A 17,538-nucleotide genomic window follows, 5' to 3' on the forward strand; every position below is an offset into this window, starting at 1 on the left:
GAAAATTTGTGTTTGATTAGAGTTCACAGTATGTGGCATCAAAAGAGTCCTGATTGCATTCAAACTGTTTCAGCTTCCTGCCCTTGGTTAAGTCATGTACTAGTTCTTTTGTTTTTGAGGCAGAGATAGTGCTATGCAGATATTTTCACTGTGAAGGGGATCAAGGTGCCCCTAACCCCTGTGTTCAAGGGTCAACTGTGTATAATGGAAGGTACACAGAAGTACATAAAGAATCAAATAGACAAAATTTCATTACCTAGCATTGTATATAGCTAACAGTTTAGTGTGTTATTTTCTTAGTACATTTAACCCTTGAACAACATGGATTTAAACTGTGTGGGTCCACCTATATGTGGATTTTTTTCCCATAAATACATACTGAATTCTATACAATCCTTGATTGATTGAATCCATGGATATGGAGTGCCGACTGTAAAGTTATATGTGGGTTTTTAACTGTGCAAGGCCGGGGGGTGGTTGATGCCCCTAACTCTTGCATTTTTCAAGGGTCACTGTATTCTTTTTTGTGTATGTGACACAAAGTTGTGTATGTGACAAACCACCCCAAAACTTAGTGGCTTAAAACAATGACAACTCTTTAGCTGCTGATTCTGTAGGTCAGAAGTTAAGGCTGGGCTCAGTTGGGTGCTTCTTCTGTTTCAGGCTGGTTGCCTCATCTGTCTGTGGTGAGCTGCAGAACAGCTTGCCTTCTTTTGGCTGGGTTCTCTTATATGTGTAGGGCCTCAGCTTTGGTCAATATGGTCTCTAACCTGCCAGCAGGATAACTTGAATTTGTTCACATGACAGAATCTGGGGTCCCTAGGGAGACAGCGGAAGTGTGCAAGAGGCTTTGCATTTGCAAAGCAGGCTAAGCCACAAGCCTAGCTCAGATTTGAGGGTTGGGGAAATAGACTCCAGCTCTAGAGGGGAGGAGCTGCAAACTCACATTTTCACGAATGTGGAAAGAGGAAGGTGTGAAGGTATGTGAGCATTTTTGCAATTTACTGCAGTGTGTATGCTTGTCATGTGTGTACACATAGGAAAACTGAGAGCATATGCAATTATACGTTCTGCACTTTCCATCTTCAGATAGGCTCCAAATCCAAGTTGCTAATTCAACTCTGTGATTATACTGGGGAGATTAAATGAAGTGCCTCAAAAGGTATGTAGAACAGAGGAGGTTCTAACTCAGTAAGTCAGTTAGAAAAGAAAGAAATGTAACTTCTCTAGGAACTGCTTGGATTCCATTAGTCTCACTTCCTGGTTAGTTTTATTTCTCCTCTGATTTCTTTCCACGTGTGTTCTCCTGGTTGATGATACCAAGGCACTTGTGGCGGGAGAGCATCTGCTTCTGGGCCCCACTTCAGCCTCTCACCAGCTCTGAGATCTTGGAAAAGTCACTTGACCTTGTACCTCAGTGACTTCATCTGTTTAATGAAAATAACAACTGCTTCACAGAGTTATTGGGAGAGTCTAATTAACTCACGTGTATGGACACATGTTGGTAACATATCTGTGTTATGTGTACCAGTGACTCTTTGATGCTTTTGCGAAATGTCTGTAACATTTTCTTAGTTAACATTTTTTTTTTCACATCCCCAGAATTTTGAACTGGTTCTAGCTTTTCTTTAAGTCGTGTTTTTTCTTAAACCCCTGTTGATTTCTGCTTAGCGCATGTTAAAGAAAATGTGACTTTCACCAGCCTTAGCCTGTGCACTAATCTTAGAAAACCGTAGCCACTTCTATAATCTGATGGAGCCCCTTGCATAATGTCCATCTTCTCTGATCAGAAATGACATTCTTAACATCAGTAGGTTCTTAGGCTTTTCTGACAGGAAATATTATTGAGGATGTATAATCAGTTATGGGATATGCTTGTCAATAAACTTTTCCTGCAAAAATAAATCAGAAATCATATTAAAGTAACATTATGAAAAAAATCTGTTTTCTTTAGTACTCCCCATGAAATGGTCATGCTTGAGGCTTATGAAAATTTTTATTTAGATGAAGGCTGTATATTTAATTTGTGTGCTGGCCATCTTTCCAATCAGCCAGTTTGCATAAATTTCGTGTCCTAGCAGGAAGAAAATGGTTGTGGTCTAGAATCGACCTTTTCTCTGTCAAGTCTTTGTCACTTTTCTTTTCCCTTAACTGGCTGCTTCTACTTTCCAGACCTTGTGAATCTCACTATAAACCTTCTTTATTTCCTCCCCTTACCTTCATACATGTCTACCCACCCTAAGAAAGAGGAACTTCTTCCTAAAACTCCCCTTTGTTTCTTTTTGCCCTTTTCTGGACAGTGAATAATTAGAATCAATCTTCTCCCATTTAAAAAATGTGTCTCTACCCCTCATCACAGTTCATTTATTTAGTTTTTTCCTGTTCATTCATTTTTCCATTCATTTATTCATTCATTGTTCATCTGACAGCAACAGTGTTGTACGCAGTGTACTGGGTGCCACAAATAAAAAGACAAAGAGGTCCTGGCACTGACTTGTGGATTTTGCCCTGTTACAGGAGGGATAGTCAGTGAAAGTGACATTTGACCAGAGCCTTAAGAGAGTTGTAAACAAAGGCTTTGAGAGCCTTGGGGGTCGAGGGAGGAGACCACATTATTTATGCCTTCCTTCCTAGGAACCATAGCTATGTGCCCCTGTTTGACAAGAACTAGAGTCAGAAGGGGATGAGATAAAGAGCAGGACAGTGATTATTTAGAGCTGGATTGAGCCTTGTCACGTGAAACCAGGGTGCTGCACAGTTGTATATGCTAGTTACTGGGGTACGGTAGGGAAGAGTGTATTAACCTGGGGCTAGGTTCTCACGTATGTTCTTCAGTTCTTAAAACAAGCCAGTTAACAGTTGCCGAGAACCAACTGCCTATGAGTCTACGCATTTTATGTACTTCCTCTTATAGGAAACCTTTAGTGTAAGTATTATTGTCCCTTCTACAGATGAGCAAACTGAGGCTGCTAAAGGTTATATAACATCCCCAAGATCACACAGCTAGGAGGAAGCTGAGCTTATAATTCAAATCCAAAACATTGTTTCCTTAGCAGGTGCATTCCAATTTTAATAAAATATGCACAATGAAACTATTATCATAGTAAAATACAGTACATGCAGTTCTGACTATGAGTGTTTTTAAGGTGGTTTGACAAAGAGGGACAGCCTTTGCAAAAATATGCTGCCAACATGAAGCCTTTTTTGGCCCTAATCCTGGTCACTAAGGACCACTGTGTTTAGCCAAACAAGTTGTAACCTTCGCCTCCTAGGGTCAGTTGTAACTGATACAATCTTTTTTTTTTTTTTTTAATTTATTTATTTTTGGCTGCATTGGATCTTCGTTGTTGCGTGCAGGCTTTCTTTAGTTGTGGTGAGCGGGGGCTACTCTTCATTGCGGTGTGCAGGCTTCTCATTGCAGTGGCTTGTCTTGTTGTGGAGCACGGGCTCTAGGTGCACGGGTTTCAGTAGTTGTGGCTGGCGGGCTCTAGAGCACAGGCTCAGTAGTTGTGGCGCACGGGCTTAGTCGCTCTGCGGCATGTGCGATCTTCCCGGACCAGGGCTCGAACCCGTGTCCCCTGCATTGGCAGGCGGACTCTCAGCCACTGCGCCACCAGGGGAGCCCTGATACAATCTTAAGCAGTAGTCATGGGCCCAATTTTGGAGTTACAGAACTCTGCAGACTGTGCCCTCACTCGAATTTATTATTACATCTCAGTTGTTCTCTTACTTTGAAAGGTTAGATATATTTAAAGGGGTTGGGCAGAGGAATGAAGTGGGAAACTAGGGAATTATTTTGGCATATGTGGCCTAGCTGTTAAAGATTTCTACTTCAAGCAAAGTACGTTTAAATCACTACAGGCTTCTTGCTCTTGTCCTTTGTCAAAATGTTTACACAGCTAACTACACCTTAAAGGCACAGAAAAATTTCCCAACCAACCTAGCAATCAGTAGGGAATGATTTCTAGAAGGAAAATATCCTTTTGTTTTGTTAGGCATGTGAGAAACTAGATGGCAGAGCTCACTCTACAAGGAGAGGACTCTTAGGAACACGTTTGGGAGACAGTTGGCCCTCTACGCAAGTCATGAGCATCTTTGTCTGTAGGCCCTCATTTCCCACATGGAGATGCCCCTTCTCCCTAAAAGCCACACAGACCTGGATCATTTTTCTTCTATGCTTAGTCCTCTCAGTGGCTTCCTTAGGCTCACAGGGTAATATATAGACTCCTTAGGATGGCATAAGAGCTGCTCTACTCCCCTCTACCCCATAGCCTGACCTCTGGGCCCCAGGCCATTTCTCAAGTCTTCTCCTTCCTGCCCGCTTCCCCTCCCACACAATAGCAGATCTCTTGCTGTTCCCAGAACAGAATGGGCTGTTCCCTGCTTCTGGACTTTTGCTCGTGCCCAGTACTTGGTGCTTCATTGCTCTCCTCCCCTAATTCTGCCTGTGAGTATGAAGACATGCTGTAGATGGCATGCTACAGTGTCACCAGTCTTGAATCATGCCACCTGTAAGATAACTTCATGGCACATACCTTTGTGGGCCTGTTCCCGGGAACAGGAATCAAGTCTTAGTGGTTTTTGTTTGGGTCCCCAGCACCAGGGGAGGTGCTTGGTGCCCACTGGCTGGCAACACATGACTGTTGAAGGAATTAGTGAATCATTAACTCTCTGGGCATTTCTTCTTTGGTTTCCAGAAGGAAAAGATTAAGCATAGCACTTTATATGTTTCCTACAAGGTGTTTTAGCCTTTTTTGAAATTCAGGGAAAAAATAAGTAAAACCTCTAATTAAACCAAGATTCTGAATTGATGACACTTTATTTCCCAGTAACGTTATAAATACTGCTGTCAGAAAACACTGGGGTTTAGTGAGTCTTGGCTTTCTGTAGGTTAGGGGTGACATGTCAGACTAATGTTGGTATCTTGGGGATCATGAGACGGTGCCTTCTAGGGCCCATTTAGCAAAGGTCCTGGACCTTCCCAAGTGCTTGATTCAGGGCCCCCCTAGTGGGTCAGAGCTTGTGGCATCAAAAGAATAAGGGTGATGAATGATACTTGGAGCTGGGGAGTAAAAGGGACTGAATGTTTGAGAGCAGACTTCCTTGTAAGATGTTGGCTACCCTCTCTGCCTGGCAGGAATGGGGTTTGTATGAGCTCCTGACAGGGGAGCAACAGCCTTATTCTGAAAAACAAAGCAAGCAAGAAAACAAACAGAAAGCCCCAAATACAGCAAGCTAACATTTCAGGAGTACTTACTCTGAGCCCAGCACTCTGCCAAGCACTTCCTGAAGCGTTCATCCTGAAGCCTTCTGCTTCCATAGCATGACACATGTACTCTGAGACCTAGTCCATGGTTTTCCATGGTTATACATATGTTTATGTATACCTGTAGTGTGATAGTATGTGTGTGTGTATGTATACATATCCACACACACACATATATCTACATGCATATATTTCTTTGGCCTGTCTTCTGAAAGGGTCGAGAAACAATGGTGCTTTTGTAGGAATAAGCACACCTAAGCACCTGGATCTTATTCTCTAATATCACTGCCCTCTAAAATGAACCACACTCCTCAGGGAAATGTTAATTCCAGGGCTGAGGCAAGATGATCTTGACATATCTTCTTAGGCCAGAAAGTAAGGAACTGATAAGAAATAAAAAGACATCTTAAGGGGCACAGGAAAACAGATTGAAGAGGCTTCTATTGGCCAAATCTGGGATAATCTGAGCACCAAAATTATTAATTATAGTATGAATTCTAAACAGTTGGGTAGGCGGAATTAATAATTCCATACTGATGACGGATGGATGGATGGATGGGGGGAAGGTAGGAGATTTTTGCTTAATAACTGCCAGGTGCCAACTAGTAAATGTGGAGGGAGTGCTGGAGCAGGAAAAATCAGCATATCATCACCATCATAGTAACATTGGATCAAGCAAGACTCATCAGTCGTTGCTAAATCTAAGCAGAAATGTGGAGGAACAGCATATTTACATGGTGTTAAAGTCCCTCCCACAGATTGCTTATTAGTTGGAAGGGAAAAATAGTCATTACAGAATGAAGAAATTGGACTACTCTTTGACCAGGATCAAAATTAAAATCACCATTGAAAGGTGGACAAACATGTGCCTCCAGATGTGATATCCTGAGAAGAATACAACATTGTCTCTGTGGTAGTGGTATTCTGGCCAGGAATGTATAACCTGAATCTAATCATGAGGAAACATCAGACATATGTTCTACTGAAAAAGCAGGGGGTGGGAGAGCTGTATCCTTCAAAAGTATCACGATCATAAAAGACAAAGAAAGGCTGTGGAAATGTTCCAGATTAAAGGAGGTCGAAGAGACTTGGCAACTAAATGCAGTATGTGACTCAAGACTGCATCCTGTACATAAAGGATGGGGGCCATAAAGATCGTGATTGGCTCACTTGACAAAATTGGACTATGCATGGTCGATTAAAGTATGGCATCCATGTTAAATTTACTAAAGTTAGGAACTGTACTGTGGTTATATAAAGGAAAATCCCTGTTTTTAGAAAATACACACTGATGTATTTAGGTGTTAAAGCCCATGATTGTATGTAGCTTATTCTCAAATGGTTTGTGGCATGCACACACACACAATTTTATATATATATATATATATATATACTTAAATATACACATATGTAAAATAGAGAGTAGGCAAAAAAAGGGAAATGGTAAAATGTTAACAATAGCAATAAATAACAATAGATGAACCTGAGTAAAGGGTCAAAGAGTATATGTATGTTTTTGTATTATTCATATTCTTGCAACTTCTCTTTGAAATTACTCCCCAATAAAAGGTTTAACAATTAAAAGTGTATATCATGACCACACCAATGATGTTTTCTAAATAAATATTTCTTTTATTTTCTGTTTTTTTCTCCTGTTTCTTTTCTCTCCTCTTTCTCTGCCCCTTCCTTAGAAGTCCAAGGCTGGCGAGAAGGGCATCGCTGTGGGGCAGACGGTCATCACGAAGCATCGCAACACCCGGTACTACAGCTGCAGGGTGATCGCTGTGACGGCGCAGACCTTCTATGAGGTCGTGTTTGACGACGGCTCCTTCAGCAGAGACACGTTCCCCGAGGATATCGTGGTGAGTAAGGTCCTGGGTGCCTGCTCCCCAGTTTACTTTTTGTATAACTAAACCAGCTGAACCTCTTGGGACTCTTTACTTCGGCTCTTGAAGTAACTCATTTCATTTAATATTTGATTTCAGGTGTTCTGTTTTCCCACCACAAAGAGTATTGTTTTCTAGGAGGTTCCTTAGCCGTCATTATTCTAAATAGTAGATGAACTTAGAATCATCTTCCCAAATTCTTTTAACTAAGTGAAAAATGTGTGTGGTCAGAAACATAAAATGTGAATTCACCTGTTCTTTTCTGTTACAAAGTATTTGTATATTTGAATCCCTTTATTCTTTTTCTTTCTGCTTAGCTGGAGAATATGGCTTTTATTAATCTGACCTGACAGTGACATCTGTGATCAGACAGAAACATCTGTGGATGTTTCATATAGGAGTAACAAAAATCACGCAAGAAAAAGGCCCTGACTTTTCCCGAGTTTCTTAACTGTGGTCTGGAGTGGGAAACATGCGTGCCAGTCTGTCTGTTTGTGTGTCTCAGGGACTTGCCTTTGAGCAGGATGTTTCACAAGAAAAGCACTTTCAGCAGAAGGTTTTTTGAAACTGAGATCAAATCAGATAACTGAGACCAGGGTTAGTCTTCTGGTCATCTTGTTATCCCTTCTTCATTTAAGGGGAATGTCCATCTGGGGAGCCAGGCCTCACTAATGTAACTTCTGCCTTGTCCTGGGTCTGTTGATGATATGCCCTTGTTTGTATTTGGAAAGATGTTATTCTTTAAAAGTAGTAATTATGCACTATGTGCAACTGATAATTAAATGTAACCTTATGAGGTTGCTTATAAATATTTCTAGAATTTTGGTCTCCTGGGGCCGAAGAAACATTGATTCAGTTAGCTTTGTTAGGCTTACTTCTCTATGCCTTTAAGAAGGACAAGTACATAAACACAAGTTACCTTATTTGAAAGATTTTAAAGCAGATGAGTTTAAACAAATTAAAAATCCCAGGACTTGATCATACACCAAAAGGGTGAGTTATGTTTCTTTGCAGAATTCCACCTGGAGCTTTGCTTTACTGCACTGCCATTGCTCTTCATAAGCAGCAGCCCTTAGGTGCCATGCTCCCCTTGTTAGACTAGGCCACCCCTTCAAGCACGCAGTATCTGCTGTGTGCCAAGCATCACTCTGGGTGCGGGCAGAGATAATGAGAAAGAAGGTGTGATTCCTGCTCAGTCTGGGGGGAGGCAGGCTGGTAAATAGGTGCTTTCTAGACAGTGCGCTAAATGCTATAAATGAGCCAGAAGCGACTTCCCACCTGTTGGGGTCAGGAGACCTGAGTCAGAGAGTCCACAAGGTCAGTAGGGCTGACACTGCTGGACATACACCACGTGCCAGGACTGCTTCAGGAGCTTGACACGCATGAATCACTTCATCCTCACAACCGTACACGCTTACAAGCCGAGTTTTCTACATCTGGCTACTGCAGAAACTGAGGCACAAAGCAGTAAATAACTTTCTCAAGGTGACCCACAGCTAGTTAAGTGTCAGAAAGCATACTCAGTCCCAGAGTTGGGCTCCAGAGCCTCTGTTCTTAACCCCTGGGAAGAAGGGACATTTAGAGTGGGAGATAAAGAGGTATGTGAGGGCAAGAAAGGCAAAGAAACACACAGGCTCTCGTCAGCCCTGCCCAGCCTACACACTTATTTCAGAATCAGTCAGCCTTCTTTTGTGCAGGCTGTCAATACTGAGCCAGCCAAAGAGAGAAAACTTTGCTGGGGAGCATATTGGGGATGGGACACAGACTTCTGAGCACTGATCCCCAAACCTGAGCAAATAGTTAGGTCTTTATCCACGAGAGTATTTAACGAATCCTAAATTCCCTTTCACTTCACGCGCCTCCACACACCCAGCTGGTCTTAAGCTTTCCTGGATTGTCTTCAGCTTGTACGCTGGAAAAGAGTGGCTGTGATCCTAGGAGTTTTTTGAATCCACAAGCCTTCCCTTTGATAACTTCGGTTCCCACTCTGTGAACCCACACAAGTTTGGTTTAAAGTATTTGTGGGTGTTGTGAGAACAAGGCTCTAAAATTTATAAGATTGTTCAGAAGCACCTTGGCATTTAAATCAACAAGAATGGAAAAGCAAAAATTCTCTACAGCTTGATTAGCTATTACTTAGCGTATGTGATAAGGATTTGCGGTTTAGCAGTGGGGCGTTTGTGTGTGCGTGTACGTGTGTGTGGCCACAGCTCTAGCCTGGGAGGGAGGCGGTGCTCATGGTGGCGTGAGTTAATGTAGATTGGAGAGGGGCGTCTGTATGAATTTGCGTGAATGATAATATTTTTCAGGGAAAAGAATTATAATTGTCTTTGAGCAGGTCTTCTCTCTTTCATCCAGCCTGTCCTCCCTCGATATTCCCCAGCGCCCTTTCCTCTCTGGTACATTTTTAGTTATTTGTTCCAGGCCTCTTACACCAACCAAGTAGGAATATTTGTCATGTTGTATTTTCAAATTTCACATACTTTCTAATAATGTCACCGTTTGTTGGCTGCTGTGGCCTCTTCCTCTTTGTTCTCTTGGTGCTGAATGAGACATCCCCAGCTTTCCTCCTTTCGTGGCTCCATAGGGAAGGTTTTATTTTTCCTTATAATATTATATTAGGGTTCTCCAGAGAAATAGAGTCAGTAAGAGTAGTGTGTCTGTGTGTGTGTGTTTAATATATTACAAGTACATATGTATAATATGTATGATTTATTATAAGGAGTTGGCTCAGGTGATTTTGGAAGCTGAGAAGTCCCAAGATCGTAGTCAGCAGACTGAAGATAGGAGAGCAGATAGTGTAATTCTAGTTCAAGGGCCAGCAGGCTCAAGACCCAGGAAGAGCTTCAAGTCGAGTCAGGAAAAAACTGAGTCCCAACTCAAAACCAGTCAGGCAAGAAGAATTCCCCTTTATTTGGGAAAGGGTCAGCCTTTTTGTTCTCTTCAGGCCTTCACTTGGTTGCATGGGCCCTAGAAGGATCGTCTGCTTTGTCTATCAATTCACATACTCAAGTCATCCAATAACACCCTCACAGACTCACCTCGAATAATGTTTGACCAAATACCTAATATCTGGGCACCTGTGGCCCTGTCAAGTTGACGCATAAAATTAACCATCACATATGTATTGTCCTGGGGCATGTTAGGAGACTGCTTACCTTGTGGTGTCAGAAGCTCTGACTCATAGCCAGAATGTAATTTCCCTTTCTGTAAAGCAGCCACGCTGTCTTGGTCGGTTTGCAGCACTCTGTAGATCTGCTCCATTAGCTATGTGCTCTGTCCTGCTCATCATCCAGGTTCCCAAAAGGCGAAGTCATGGATTTTATAAAGCAAGCTTTTAAAATTTAAAGGACGGTCAGGGATGGATGGGGGTCTGTGTTTCCCACCGAAATTAATGAAAGCTACATGATTAAATGCCCTCATTAGTATGTCAACTAGACTTCAGTTGGATATGGGGAATTTGATGTTATATTTCAAAACATAATGTATGTGTATAATTAAGTATGTTATAAATATGTTCACATATAAATCATATATATATAGTTAAAAAAATGCTTTGCTGAAACCCTTTGGAGAGATAGGGGTTTTGGGAAGCATGAGCCACCCATTCTCCTTGCATGACCCTGCAATAAACCTATCTCTGCTCCCCTCCCCTCCCAAAAAAAAAAGAATCATACTCATTCTCATATGTGATATAATGTAACTACATTTATATCACCGTTTTTCAGCCCATGTGGGTTAATTCTTATGATTGTCCCGCTTCCACTTTTGCTATCCATCAACATCAGAACTGTCTTCTGGGAGATGGGAACCCTGCTTGGTTCCCTAATGGGGAGTTTCATCAGGACAGAAGAAAAATGTGACCATGTCTGCCTCTGTCTCAGCATCTTGCAGATTGTGGCAGAATAATTATTTGTGTGGAAACATTACATGTATTCCATATTCCTCAGAGAAATCTTGTTTTCATTAGATAATATACCTGTGCCGTCTGAAACTGGGGGTAGAAAATGATTTTTTCTTCTGTTTGTCTGAACACTCTCTAATCCACACAATGTGCTTAATCAGGCGTGAGTGCTTCTGGGAAGGCCCTTTCATCAAAGGCAACATGACGTCAGCGTGACTGGCTAGGGGAGAACTAGCTTCTCTAAGCTGCGGGTACTTGCTAACTAGAACTGCCGTAAGGGTACCACACAACTTCAGTTTTTTTAACTATGAAAATAAAATCTAGAACATCAAGTTTAATTATCCCAAAGTGCTTATTTACATATAAATATAGTCTTTTATGAAGCCTGATGCTTTAGTAAAGAAATGCATTCCCTTATTTATAGAATCACTGATTATGATCACGTTATGCTCCCAACAGAAGAGAACCCTTTAATGCAGGCTGGCCTATCCGTGTTTGAAAATAAATTTGCTGGGCATTAAAATGCCTTTGTTAGGGTTATGTGACTAGAGGGAGTGTCTGGAGTTGTAGAGAGAAACATTCTTTGGACTACCAGAAAATTTCTTTCCAGACCTAGGTACTTTATTTCTGTGATAGCCAGAAAAATGTCCCAAATCTTTTCTCTCAACAGTACACCTGCAGGATATGTGTATTGGCCCAGTTAAACACAGCATGCAATCTATAGCTGTCAAGGGAAGTAACAAAAGATGTATTGCTACACGCCTCCATGTGTCAGTCTATGAAACTGCGACACACTCCCTGATGAATTTTTTTGTAGTCTCCTACTATTTTGATGGGGATGAAAGTTGCCCACAGGAGAGAATTCAAGGGGCATGGCGATTCCAGGGCCCCCTATTACCCTTTGCTAAAACCTGGGATCCTCTGGCATGCCTATGATGACCCTAGAATGATGGCTGCTTCCCTTCCTCTGCACTTGGAGCTCATTTCAAGGGAGGAAGATGGTGCAGTGTGATCCGGATAGTTTCAGGACAAGCACTTAACATTCACCACTGGGCTTGAGAAGAGAAACAGGACCATTTAGAAATTCGACAGCAAGAGTCCATCACTGAAATTTCCATGAAGACTTGCTACATTTTTCAGCGTCCGTTGAAACGTGAAAAAAGCACGAGAACTGTACACTTCAGGATTCTAGGGATGGACTGTCATGGCCTTTAGTTTTTGTGGGCTGTACAGTACAAACTGAAATTCTTAAAGCTAATTTTTTCCTTAGTTATAGGCAGGTTGCTCAAACCTGTTTGAAGCCCATTTTTTCCCCACTAAAAAGGGAATAATAATTTATACCTTCTGAGGTTATTGAGAGGACTAAATGAGCTAATTTACCATGTAGCTAACATGGTAGGCACAAAATCAAAATTTTTAGGTAATTAACTTCAGTCTGTAGAACTTTTTTTTCCCTTTTTCCTCCCCCATCTAGTTTATGCTGCCCTTTTCTGGTCTTGATGAAATCTGGTTAGAAGATGTGTCCTTAGAACTTTATTCCTACTTGTTAGGTTAAATGGGTATCTGTACAGGTGAGATTTCACTGAGTCAGATTATTGTTTCCACTTGCTGTAAAGCAGTCCTGGCATCTTTAGACTTTGTAGTAACCCAGTTCTCTGCATTTGTGCATGTATTTTTCTACATGTTTATAAAGTGTTATTTCATTGGCTTTTCATGACAAACCCGGCTCCAGAATAAGTTCGTGCTCATTTCATAGATATGATAATTGCTGAGTCACAAAAACCCTATGATTTGTGCGAGTTCCCCAAATTAGAGGTGACAGAGCCAGGTGCAGAATGTAGGTTGGCCCCCTGCATTCCATTGCTTGTTGCCTCTGTGCTTTGGGGCACCTTTCCAGGAAGTCTGCTCTCTGTGACTTTAGTGTCGCTGTGGTAGAAGACCTTGTACCTAACTGCTCAGGGTTCAGCACCTCCACAAGGCCCCACTTGGCAAGTGTAGGCGTAGGGGTGACTCTGAATGTGCAGGATACAAAAGAAAATATCTGAGGGGGTTTGAGAAACTAAGAAAAAAATTTTCCAAGAAACTCTATCTTATGTTATAGGATCCTGGGAAGTGTTTTTGGATTCCTGTTGGCACCTAGATTGTGAGGTCCCCTGGATTTTTAAGTCAGATGGAAGTCATGCCCCATCCCAGACCATCTGTGTTATGTGTGCTACAGACTGATGCTCCCCCCACCCACCCCCAGTCTTGATTCTTCTAGAGTCAATGGAATTTGCCAGAGAAGGCTCCAGGAACTTTTACTGGTTTAGGATTCTGTAGGTATGGCCCACATGGCATTTAACCGCTCAAGAGGGGCACCCTTGCTTCTCTTTCTTGGCTGTAGAGCTGAGAGTCTGTGAGGTGAAGGGCTTTGCCAAATTCCTGTGGATTTTTACATCCTTGGGAAGCCTTTTATACATGTAAAAAAAAAGAACCTGTTATTACTTTGATTTTAATCAATATTCAGTTTAAAATCTACTTTTTTAAGCCTTCACATTCAGCTAACAAATTTTCTTATTTATAAATCTAAAATTTTTTACATAAAAATTTAAAACAAACTCATTTGTTCCTTGATTAATGTTTATATAATGTATAAATTGATAGATCAAATTCTAACCATTTTACATTTAAGTAATCAAATTTCCTTGGACATCTTAACTATGTTTATAGGTTTAATGTATGTAATCCTCACAAATGTCACAATTTTTTTAAGCACTCAGTGTCCATAATGCTAATAAATTAGACATTAATTTAGCAGTTCAAATTCTTCTGTTTTAAACATCTTCAAAAAGCAAACAACACATACAGCAGTACAGTATTTACAAAGCATATTACTGCACCTTTATATGAACACAGTTTACATTGGATAATCTGTTAAATACAATCTGTATTTAAACACATTTTAATGATAGATAAGTAAATAGAATCTACCCACCAAGGGGGAGTAGTATTACTATGCTGGCTAGGAGTTTACTAAGAAAAAATAATCAAAGAACCTCAAGGCCATTCAGAGGCATAGACTCTGGTTATATCTTTGAGGACTAAATCTGCAGTTGCTGGGCAGGGGCTCCTACCTAAGGTCAGCTTTCATCTGATTCTTCAACTCTCTAAATTATGTGCTCTTCACCGAGGCTCTAACTAGTTTCATAAGTTTCATGAACTGTCTCAGGTTGGTGGGGGTGAGTACTTACCAGGTCCTGGTAAGTACATTTTTGTTCTCTTTTGTGTAATTCTGGTGTGGCTTTTTGCCTTAAAACCTGGGGCATACTAACAGAATGTTGAAGCCCTTATTTGAGTTGGACTCCCTTTCTGTTTTATAAATTGTATGCATCTCTGCCCATGATTCTGTAGCTATCATATTGACAGTTTCCATTCAGCATTGTGATCCTCTGAAGAAAAGTATGTCATTGCCCTGGTGTCCCATGCAGGATATTAACTAGTAGCCCTGAAGACACAGTGTCAATTACATTTTTCTTCAGATACATGCCTCCTTCACTTGACAGTATTTCTCTTATTTCTCTTTTGGCGATTATCTCAAGGTGATTGGTTTGAGGAACTTATTCCCAGGAGACAGTTTTTGGTGTTTCTTTCCCATCCGTTTCTTTCCAAGGGAACTCAAAGGTATATAGCATCTCATCTTCACTCTAACAAGATAAAAATAACTACATTGAACTTCGGGGCGGTGTTATTAATTTCCAGGACTTTATTGTCTCTTTTCAACACAGGGCTTAATCCCAAGGGTGGCAGTCACCATGATCCAAATCTACCCGTGTTTGGGAATATCCAATAATATCATTCTTTTTGACCTATGTATTCAGTGCTGTTTTAGGCACCATGGAGGATTCAAGATGTGTAAGCATAGGTGAAGGAGTGATCCTGGGTGTTCTGGAGGCAAAATAAAATACCCAAGTGGATTTGAAAGACTAAGAAAAATGTTGTTATCAGAAACAGTCTATGCTGTGGGATTCTGGGAAGCGCATGGATTTTCTTTTCTTTTCCAGGTTTTTAAAAAACTTTATTTTATTGAAGTATAGGTGATTTACAATGTTGTGTTAATTTCTGCTGTACAGGAAAGTGATTCAGTTGTCTATCTATCTATCTCTACACATTCTTTTTTATATTCCTTCCATTATGGTTTATCATAGGATATTAAATATAGTTGCCTGTGCTGTACAGTAGGCAGCTTTGTTGTTTATCCAGTCTGTGTATAATAGTTTGCATCTGCTAATCCCAAACTCCCACTCCATCCCTCCTGCACCTGCCTCCCCCTTGGCAACCACAAGTCTCTTCTCTATGTCTTTGAGTCTATTTCTGTTGCATAAATAAGTTAATTTGTGTCATGTTTTAGATTCCACATACAAATGATATCATTTGGTATTTATCTTTCTTTTTATGACTTACTTCACTTAGTATGATAATCTCTAGGTCCATCATGTTGTTGAAAATGGCATTATTTCATTCTTTTTTATGGCTGAATAGTATTCCATTATATATATATACCACATCTTCTTTATCCATTCATCTGTTGATGGACATTTAGGTTGTTTCCATGTCTTGGCTATTGTGAATAGTGCTTCTATGGACATAGGGGTGCATGTATCTTTTTGAATTATAGTTTTGTCCAGATATATGCCCAGGGGTGGGACTGCTGGATCATACGGCAGCTCCATTTTTAGTTTTTAACAGAACCTCCATACTGTTTTCCATAGTGGCTGCACCAATTTACATTCCTACCAACAGTATATGTGGGTTCCCTTTTCTCTACACCCTCTCCAGCATTTGTTATTTGTAGATTTTTAAATGATGGCCATTCTGACTGCTGTGAGGTGGTACCTCATTGTAGTTTTGATTTGCATTTATCTAATAATTAGTGACGATGAGCATCTTTTCATATGCCTATTGACAACCTGTATGTCCTCTTTGGAGAAATGTCTATTTAGGTCTTCTGCCCATTTTTTGATTGGGTCATTTGTTTTTTTGTTCTTGAGTTGTATGAGTTATTTGTATATTTTGGAAATTAAGCTCTTGTTGGTCATATCGTTTGCAAATATTTTCTCCCAGTCTAGGTTGTCTTTTCATTTTTATTACGGTTTCCTTTGCTGTGCAAAAGCTTCTAAGTTTGATTAGGTACCATTTGTTTATTTTTGCTTTTACTTCTATTGCCTTGGGAGATTGACCATTGATCATTGGTATGATTTATGTGAGAGAATATTTTGCCTATGTTCTAGGAGTTTTATGGTGTCATGTCTTATATTTAAGTCTTTAAGCCATTTTGAGTTTATTTTTTTGTATGGTGTGAAGGTGTGTTCTAACTTCATTGATTTACATGTGGCTGTCCAACTTTTCCAACACCGCTTGCTGAAGAGACTGTCTTTTCTCCATTGTATAATCTTTTCTCTGTTGTATAATCTTGCCTCCTTTGTTGAAGATTAATTGACTGTAGATGTGTGGGTTTATTTTGGGCTCTCTATTCTGTTCCATTGACCCACCTGTCTGTTGTTGTGCCAATACCACACTATTTTGATTACTTTATCTTTGTAGTATTGTCTGAAGTCTGAGAGGGTTATGCCTCCTGCTTTGTTCTTTTTCCTCAGGATTGCTTTGGGAATTCTGGGTCTTTTATAGTTCCATATAAATTTTAAAATTATTTGTTCTAGTTCTGTGAAAAACATCATGGGTAATTTGATAGGGATCGCATTAAATCTGTAGGTTGCTTTGGGTAGTATGGCTATTTTAACAATATTAATTTTTCCAATCCAAAAGCATGGGATATCGTTCCATTGTTTTTGGAATCATCTTCAATTTCCTTTATTAATAGTTTATAGTTCTCAGCATATAAGTCTTCCACCTCCTTGCTCAGGTTTATTCTTAAGTTTTTTTTGTTTTGATGCAATTTTAAAAGGGATTTTTTTTTTTTTACATTCCCTTTCTGATATTTCCCTGTTAGTGTAAAGGCATGCAATCAATTTCTGTGTGTTAATATTGTATCCTGCTACCTTGCTGAATTCGCTTATCAGTTCTAGTAGTTTTTGTGTGGAGTCTTTAGGGTTTTCTATATATAGTATCATGCCATCTGCATATAATGACAATTTTACCTCTTGGGAAGCTCCTGGATTTTCAAGTCAAGTGGCCACGGAGACATTATAGTGATAGAGACCAAGCTGATGAAGAGATCCCTCTTGTTATGAGGCCACCTCAGCTTTGGGAATTCATGCCCCATCTCAGCCCATTTGTGTTATATTTTCATCACTGATGCCCCTTACATCCCATCACCCCAACCAGGGGTTGATCTGAAAGATTTTACAAGAAAAATACCCAGTGAAGGTTACTGAAAGTAAGTTCAGAGACGGAAGCAATGGTGATGGACCAGAGGGTTGAAGGAGGTCACTTCAGAGAGGAGATGAACTAGGTTACTGACTTGTAAGAGTTGTGTATTTTAGATA

General features: G+C 40.4%; 1 protein-coding gene across 5 annotated transcripts in view; it reads left to right on the top strand.

The window, feature by feature from the left end:
* Positions 1 to 17,538, top strand: part of KDM4C (lysine demethylase 4C) — a 398,364-nt gene that overhangs the window by 341,580 nt on the left and 39,246 nt on the right. For all 5 annotated transcript variants that reach the window (XM_060014734.1, XM_060014733.1, XM_060014735.1 and 2 more), the window contains one exon: positions 6,958 to 7,128. In XM_060014734.1, coding sequence (XP_059870717.1) covers positions 6,958 to 7,128 — 171 coding nt within the window. The remainder of the gene's footprint in view (positions 1 to 6,957; positions 7,129 to 17,538) is intronic.

The sequence above is a fragment of the Delphinus delphis genome, chromosome 6 (assembly GCF_949987515.2).
Source record: "Delphinus delphis chromosome 6, mDelDel1.2, whole genome shotgun sequence".
In the NCBI taxonomy this organism is placed as follows: domain Eukaryota; kingdom Metazoa; phylum Chordata; class Mammalia; order Artiodactyla; family Delphinidae; genus Delphinus; species Delphinus delphis.